This window comes from Mastomys coucha, unplaced genomic scaffold, assembly GCF_008632895.1.
Source record: "Mastomys coucha isolate ucsf_1 unplaced genomic scaffold, UCSF_Mcou_1 pScaffold23, whole genome shotgun sequence".
In the NCBI taxonomy this organism is placed as follows: domain Eukaryota; kingdom Metazoa; phylum Chordata; class Mammalia; order Rodentia; family Muridae; genus Mastomys; species Mastomys coucha.
In genome coordinates this window covers 65,074,293-65,083,008 of record NW_022196906.1, presented here as the reverse complement: position 1 = coordinate 65,083,008, position 8,716 = coordinate 65,074,293, and the positions used below count along the sequence as shown (strand labels likewise).

Sequence of the window (8,716 nt, the reverse complement as noted above, 5' to 3'; positions counted from 1 at the left end):
AAAAAAAAAAAAAAAAAAAAGAAAGAAAGAAATTTTACCTGTATAGTCTTTGAAATTTTTTAAAAACTAAATTGAATTTTTTATGCATATGAGAACTTTGTATTTGTGTGTGTGTACCATATATGTGCCTAGTGCCCACAGAGGCCAACTGGGAATTACAGATGCTTGTGATCTGTCATGCATGTTTTGTGAACTGAACCCTTGTCCTCTGTAAGAGCAGCAAGTGCTCTTAACTGCTTAGCTATCTCTCTAGCCCTAACTGTATACTCTTTTATGATTGGTTAGCACAATGTTCAGATATTCATTTGTGTGTAGCTTGGAGCAACTTAACTTCTTTTGATTACTCAGTTATAACCCATTGCATGGGTTTATTCAGTCAGCAGTTGATTCTGTATTGGTTTTGGTACTGAACATAGCCTTGAATATGCTTTGCCCCTGAGTTATTCCTCATGCCCTGGACTTATTCATTTCAGAAAAAGCTGGGCTACTTCTCAGTCTGGCCACATCATTTTACATTCTTATCAGCAACATATTATGGCTTTAGTTTTTTCCTTCGTTCCTCTCCTTCCTTCCTTCTATTATTTTATTTTTGAGACAGGGTCTTACCATGTATACCTGGCTGGCCTGGGACTTGCTTTGTAGACCAGACTAGCCTCAAACCCTCAGAGGTATGCCTGTCTGTGCCTTCAAGTGCTAGGATTCAAGGTGTGAGCCACTATGCATGACTGGTTCCAGTTTCTTTACATCTTTTCCAACACTGATTTGTATCTGTTACTGAAACCAATGTCATATATCTCCTTCTCTGATGTTAATACCAGCCTGTTCCTCATCATTTTAACTGTTCTTTCTTGCCCTTAGTTGTGATCATCTTGGTCTTACTAGCTGCCTCCTGTAAATTTGTTGTTTGCTATGCCCCTGTGTTTGTTCACCATGCTATACTCCAGGTAGGATTTAATAATTGAGCTTGGAAACATTGTTGCCTGCCCTTGTAATAATCATGCAGGAAAAGGGTTGAATGGCTTTCTCTAGGGATAGGACATTACAGTTTTTACTTTCATGCAATCTTATTATGCATTTTGGTAATTTGTTCGTGGAGAGGGAAGAAAACCTGTTTTGTTTGTTAGAAGTGGTTTTAAAATGTCTGTTAAGCGTGAAACACTTCTATCATTTTGGAAGTTAGGTTAGTGGTTCTAGCTGTTGATGGATGGAGGTGATGAGCACTAATGATGTTTCTTCAAGGTGCTAGTTGCACAAAAGCTCATTGAGCTGGGTATGTACATGTTGTACTTAATAAAAGCTGATGTTGAAAATAACGTAAATCCAGGTGTGGCATGCACCTGTTGTCACCCTTACATGAAGCTGAGGGAGGAGATGCCCTTGATCCTGAGAGTTTGAAACAGTCTGAGTAAGGTACTGAGACTGTCTCTCAAAAACATACACCATGTGTTTACCCCTGCTTAGATTCTTATACTTTAGTGCAGTGCATCACTTGTCAGGCTAACTACCTTTCTAGTGATGGTCACAATTTTACGTTATCATCCTTCTTTTATGTACAGAATAACACATCCTTTTATGTACAGAATAACACTGTGAGTCAGCAAGATGGCTCAACAGGTAAAAAATATGCTTAATATTGAGGCCTGGCCATCTGAATTGCCTTTCTGAAGAGAACCAACTCCACAAAGTTGTCTTATGGCCTTCACATACACACCATGGGACAAGTGCTACAAGCATCATGCATGCAATAATAATAAAATTTAAAAGATTACATTAGCTGTAAATTAAGCTCCTTTGGTCAGCAGGTCAGCTTCAGAAGTGAGATGGTTAATCACATTTTAGATCAGTTGTGGGAAGTTTGATTTTTCTTTTCTGCTGTGGTGCTGATTTAACAGTGATCTTTAGCAACCTGTTTCTTACTCTGGGCTTTCAGTTATGACACTAAGTTGTGTCAAGCTTCTCTTAGAATTAGTTTCTTGTTAGAAAAAGAATGGAAAGAGTCATAGGAGAAAGAAGCTATCTTTCTTTTTTGTTTTTGTTTTTTTTTCAAGACAGGGTTTCTCTGTGTAGCCTTTGCTGTCCTGGAACTCACTCTGTAGATCAGGCTGGCCTCGAACTCAGAAATCTACCTGACTCCACCTCCCAAGTGCTGGGATTAAAGGCGTGTGCCACCACCGCCCGGCTTTATTAAACAGTTTTAACATGCTATATCAAAGGGAAGACATGAACTTTTCTGGAGATAAGTAAAACAAATATCTCTTTACCCCAATTGGGCACCAATGATAGAAACAACCACTTCAACTGTGGCTTGGTGAATCAGTGCATTTAGCTGTCTTTCTTAGGAGGGGGTGACAGCATTGCAGGAGCAGTCTGTCTCCCAACAGCAGCTATTTACTGTCAGCTCTTGGGTAAGGATGTGGCCTAATAAGCTTGCCTCTGCCCCCCAGCAGCTGTTAATAGTCTGCAAATCCTGGGGATGGAGTGACTTACTGCCTGTGCCTCAGCAGTAGTTATCTGTAAATTCTTGGGAAGAGGTACGCCTCATGAGTCCTTCCTTTGATGAAGGAAAGTTGATGGCCCAGTCTTGTACAGGTCTCCTGGCAGTATTCCACAAAACATGGTGACAAACTAGTCTTTGGAATTTTTTTTAAGGGTGTGGGTAGGGCTGTGTTGGGGATCTCTTAAGATAAGAGTCTTGTTGTGACTGGCTTTGCATTCAATGCAGCACTTTTGCTTCATCCTCCAATGTATGTGATTACACTTGGCTTCTGATTATTTTATGTATTCTTTTCTTAGAACTTAAATTACATTACATTTTAAATTTTTACTAGTTAAATTAATTACAAGATGGCTCTTGGCTCTGACATTTTTGACCTTGTATGTAATATATTTTAATCATATTCACCTGTTTCCCCTTGCGCCTGGCTCTCCCTCTCTCACTGATTCTTCTTCCCGGGTAGTTCTTCTTTTGCTTTCACATCTTTGTTAGTGGTGGTGATAGTAAACTACAGCTTCATTAGGGTTGCTAACAAGAACATGAGTAAGGGATTATTTGTAGGAGCATGGCCAACTTATAAGTGGTTACACCAGAGAATGCCTCCCTCCCCTAGCATCCAGTGACTGCCTATAGATCTTAAACATTGTAGATATTTTTCAGTACCAGGTGGTGTTTTGATAAATGTGTACATACTTTGATGTTTCAGTCAGGTTAACATGCTTCCACAGACAACCTCCTCTGGGATATAATTTTCAAAATCTTTTCTAGCCGTATGAAACACAAAGTACAGTATCATCTGGAACCACTTCATTGCACACTATCACCAGAACTTATTATTCACATCAAGTTATAACTAGTACTTATTGACCAGCCTACCCGACCCTCTCCTGTCCATTCTCCAGCCTCTGATAACCTTCATTCAGCTCTCAGCTTCTGTGAGATTGTTTAGTTGATCCCACATGTGAATAAGGTCATGTGGAAGATGCCTTACCAACTGCTTTATTTCACTGGTATAATTCCATCCAGGTTGTTATAAATGAGAGAATTTCATTCTTTTTTATGGGTGTATCTACTAAATTTTTTTTCATCCATCATTTGTCTGTGGCCATTGGTACTACTGTGAACATGAGGATGCTGGTGTGATTTCAGCAGACTGGTTTCCTTTGACTGCACCCAGAGGTGGGACTGTTGGGGCAGATGGCAGTCTTTTGAAATCTAATTCTCTTCTCTAGTTTAATGAAGGGAAGCTTTAAAGGAAGTGTTTGATTTTGACCAAATATGCTATATTGTGAAAATTAGCAGGAGTACTGCAAGGTCCATTTGGTTACTAGAAGTTGTCAAGACTTGTGTACTAAGTTAGCTGTGTCTGTGAGGGTGGCTAGAAGCAGAGATACTAGAAGAGTTTGTGAGAACAGTCAAGTGGCTAACTCTACTTAGTCACACTATGTCCTCAAGTGGAAGAATAGTTGTTTTATGGCTGCTGAAGATCTAGTTGGTTGTGTACCACAGATATACTGAGTTTTTTAAATGCCTGGCTTATGTCTCCTAGGCCTTCCCTAAAGTTTCCCATGTCTCAATGGACTCCTGAATTTAACGAGCTCTACACCCTAAAAGTGGCTATGAAGAGTGGGACTCCTGATGCGCCCACTACACAGGAGAGTCTGAAGGCGGTCCTTCTGCACCCACAGCCCCTAGGGGCCACCAAGAGCTTCCCTGCAGAAGTGGAGATGATTAATAGCAAAGTGGGGAATGAATTCTCTCATCTGTGTGATGATTCTCAAAAACAAGAGAAGGACATGAATGGCAACCAGCAAGAACAAGAAAAAAGTGGTGTTGTGAGGAAAAAGCGCAAAAGCCAGCAGGCTGGCCCCTCATATGTGCAGAACTGTGTCAAAGAAAATCAGGAAATCCTAGGGTTGAGGCAACACCTAGAGACACCAAGTGATGAGGATAATGACTCTTCCTTTAGCGAGTGTCTGTCTTCTCCCTCATCTAGTCTCCATTTTGGGGACTCTGATACTGTGACTTCAGATGAGGATAAAGAAGTCTCGGTGAGACATTCCCAGCCTGTTCTGAGTGCTAAAAGCAGAAGTCACAGTGCAAGGTCCCATAAGTGGCCTCGGACTGAGGCAGAGCCTGTGCCAAGTTTGTTAATGAAAAGACCTTGTTTTCACGGCAGTGCATTAAGGAGAGTCCCATGCAGAAAGAGGCTGGTGAAGAGCAGCTCCTCGCAGAGGACACAGAAACAGAAAGAGAGGATGCTAGTGCAGAGGAAGAAGCGGGAGGCGCTAGCTCAGAGGAAGTATGCTCTTCTCTCCAGCTCCAGTAGCTCCAGTGAGAACGACCTCAGTAGCGATTCCTCATCCAGCTCCTCCACTGATGGAGAAGAGGACCTGTGTGCATCTGCCAGTGAGAACCCCAGCAATCCTGCTGCTCCCTCAGGTGAGAAGGCTAGAGTGCAGTCACACAGTGACACTCGGCCGGCTTGCACCCAGTTCTCAAAAGTTCTCTTAGCTTTTATTCTTTTTGCATTTTTAATTCAAGAAAACAGTAACTGCAAACACTCTTTGGTTTTTCAAGACGGGGGTTTCTCTGTGTAGGCCTGGCTGTCCTAGAACTCACTCTGTACACCAAGCTGGCCTCAAACTCAGAAATCCGCCTGCCTCCGCCTCCCCAGTGCTGGGATTAAAGAAGTGCACCAACACTGCCTGGTCTGCAAACACTCTTGATTAAATCCAACTCATAAGACATTTAGACACCAAGAACAATGTCTGGACCATGTAGAAGGGACAAAACACACTTCATCTCCATGTACAGTGGCCCAGTATTGTTTTATCACATGTGTATAACTAATCCTATCACTGACAGACTAGAGCAGCAAATTAATGGGAAACTCTTAGCTTTTATTCTTAAATAGTATAATCAGCTGTGTCAAACTGTGACTCTTCCTCCAGGTACTTACTGAAAGAATTTCTAGTGACAAAAATTAAGTCAATTGATTTTGTATGTGTGTGTAAATTGGTTTTGTAAGTAACTGTTATAACTAAATGACAATAATGATGGTGACAGTTACGACAATGATGATGATTATGAGACAATCTCATGATGCAGCCCTGGCTGTCCTGGAACTCACCATGTAGACCAGGCTGGCCTTGAACTCAGCCAATTGCTTCTACCTCTAGAGTGTGCCGCAGTGTCTGGGACATAACTAGATTAACTTTTAAATGACTTCATTTATGGCCAATTTTTTTCTTTTAGTACTCTTTCACTTTATTGGTTATTTTTGCAGATAACTATAATGTTATTTTCCATGTTTAATCCTATTAAGAACATATATAATCGAAGTAAAGTCTGCTTAATCTCTTCTTTTACTGTCTTCTTGTTCACTTTTATTTTTTTTAAACAGTCTCCTTGTTATGGCTGGCCTTGAACTCTTGATTGTTATGTTTTAGCTTCTTAGTGCTGGGATTACAAGCATGTAGTGTGTCACCACAATAAATCTATCATCCTTTTTATTGCTAAAAAAATTAGTTCAAGTCAATAAATTAGTTTCTTTGGAATGCACACCTGTAATCCCAGTGCTTGGAAAGCTGAGGTAGGTGAATCTCTCTGAGTTCCAGAGCAGCCTAGGCTACATAGTGAGAGCCTGACTCAGAGAACAAAACAAAAATAATTTGAAGTGTTTTAGTGGTTTTGCTATTTAGTTTTTGCTTATTAGGGCTTGAACCCAGGCCCTTCACATGTTTTAAGTAAGCATGTACCTAAAGTGACAGGGTGCCTTTTAATCCTTGTGGAACTTAGTAGAGTGTATGGTCATTTCTCCCTGTGTCGTGGGTTTTCTTATGCATCTTTACCTCCTTTCAAAGAAACACACAAATAGAAAACCTACAATAATTTATGCACATACCATCCTGGAGTATAAACCTGTGTGTGATATATGTTCATGTATGCAAACAATCCTGATAATGAATTATCAGGATTGTTTTTAAAGTTATAATTTAAAAAGCTGTTATACTGACATGTGAATTGGTAAGTCTGAACTAAGATTGGAACTAAGGTTAATTTCTTGAAATTAGGTAATTGGGGTATCAAGAGTTTTTGTTTTGTTTTCTAAGACAAGCCCTTGCTGGGTATCTGGAACTCATGGATTGGGCTAGGCTGGCAAGCCATCAACCTTGAAAGATTCCCCTGCCTCTGTCTCCTGTCCCTGGGATTTATTTATTTATTTTAAAGATTGATTAATTAATTTACTTTATTATATTTTATTTTATTTTTGGTTTTTCGAGACAGGGTTTCTCTGTGTAGCCTTGGCTGTCTTGTAACTCACTCTGTAGACCAGGATGACCTCAAACTCAGAAATCCACCTGCCTCTGCCTGCCAAGTGCTAGGATTAAAGGTGTGTGCCACCACTGCCCGATGATTTATTTATTTTATGTTTATGAGTACACTATAGCTCTTTTCAGACACACCAGAAGAGGGCATTGGATCCCATTACAGATGGTTGTGATTGCTGGTAATTGAACTCAGAACCTCTGGAAGAACAGTCAGTGCTCTTAACATCTGTCCAGCTCTGGGATTTAATTTTTTGAAGACTGTGTCTCTTCTCTGCTTTCCTTCAACTCATGGCCTCTTTTTTTTTTTTTTTAATTGTTATTACATACATATATGTATGTACATATATATATTCCTAAATATAACCTATTTAGTCTAAATAATGTTACTTGTATGTATATTTTTTTCAGGGCTGTCCATTTGGCACTGGACAACCATTTCTTTCTTCCCCTTTCCTTCTCCCAGTTTTGTTCAGTTGCCTGTAGGCAATCCAGTTCTTTGTGTACGGTTGACACCCTGTAAGCTATTCCCCTTCTAATTTTACATGGTGTCTGGGCTCTAACTTGCTTCAGTTTACATAGCACTTTAGTCCCTAAGCTGTCTCCCAGCTCTAGGAGAGCTTTGCAGAGGTCTAGGAAGCTTTTCAAGTGCTGTGACAGAACTTTACTTTTTTGTCTGATATCCAGCTTACCAAGGTTCAAGCTTCTAGTCTACTGTTGAGACCTGCTATTTCCCCTCGTCTTCTCCCTTTTCCCCACATGCTACTCAGCAACTTAGTTCTTACTCAGTCAGGTTTCATTTTTTCAGTCTTCTTGAATGTTGTTTAGAGAAGTGTTCACTGAGCTCATGTATTGCTGGAGAGTTTCATGGTGGTTCTTTCTTCATGTCTTAGGAAAGAGGGAGGCACTCAAGGTTGCTTTATGTAATTGTTTACATTTTTTCAAATGGTCCAATCTAAAGACTGATGTTGGGAGAAGGAGCAGCAGAGTCCGGTTTAAAATCACAAGGTGGTATGTTTGGTGTTACATTTGGTTGAGGAGCTTGTCTTAGGAAATGAAGGTGAGCGCTACCGTATCTATGAGGAGGATGTAAGTGAACTCACCTGTTCATCCTAGTTAATAACACTTACAGCGTGTAGCAGTGCACTTATTTATGTATTGCCTGTCTTAGCAGTGTTAAATTAACTCAACTACATTGCTTTTAGAAACTAACATCAGGGCTGAGAGACAAGGCTCAGTGGTTAAGAGCACTCTTTTGAGAACCTGGGTTCATTTCCCAGCACCCACACAGAGGCTCACAACCATATTTAATTCTAGTTACAGAGGCCCTTTTCTGGCCTCCTTGTGTATTAGTCATATGCTTAAATACATGTAAATAGAGCACTTACTTGTACACATAAAGAAAGAAAAGCAAGAAACCAAGCATACAGAGCATTAGACATTTATCTGGAGAAGCATACGTCAAAATGAACCTGACATGTAACAGTCTAATGTCCACATGATACAGAATAATAAAAGCACTACAAAAGCATAAATAAATTTCCTCTTCAAAGAGTCCCTTTTGTTGTTGTTATTTGAGACAAGGTTTTCTCTGTGTAGCCCTGGCTGTCCTGAAACTCACCCTGTAGACCAGGCTGGCCTCAACCTCAGAGATCCACCTGCCTCCTCGAGTGCTGGGATTAAAGATGTGTACCATCACTGCCTGGCCAGAGTTTCCATTCTTATTGCCCAGAAGCAATAATTAGTAATTATTATTTGTTAATTGTTAAGAAACCCTCCAACAGAAAATACGAAAGCATATGTAGAGGTAAATAATAAAGGTTTTTGCTGGGCGGTGGTGGCGCATGCCTTTAATCCCAGCACTTGGGAGGCAGAGGCAGGCGGATTTCTG

The 8,716-nt window shown here is 40.4% G+C and overlaps 1 protein-coding gene and 1 non-coding gene across 8 annotated transcripts in view; one reads left to right on the top strand and one right to left on the bottom strand.

Annotated features, from left to right (window-relative positions):
• Positions 1-8,716, top strand: part of Rnf111 (ring finger protein 111) — a 70,267-nt gene that overhangs the window by 20,463 nt on the left and 41,088 nt on the right. For all 7 annotated transcript variants that reach the window (XM_031346324.1, XM_031346319.1, XM_031346323.1 and 4 more), the window contains one exon: positions 4,044-4,936. In XM_031346324.1, coding sequence (XP_031202184.1) covers positions 4,063-4,936 — 874 coding nt within the window. In that variant the 5' untranslated portion in view covers positions 4,044-4,062. The remainder of the gene's footprint in view (positions 1-4,043; positions 4,937-8,716) is intronic.
• On the bottom strand, positions 5,260-5,387 carry LOC116074077. The gene has a single exon (XR_004112055.1). It is a non-coding gene; the product is annotated as a small nucleolar RNA SNORA20 (small nucleolar RNA).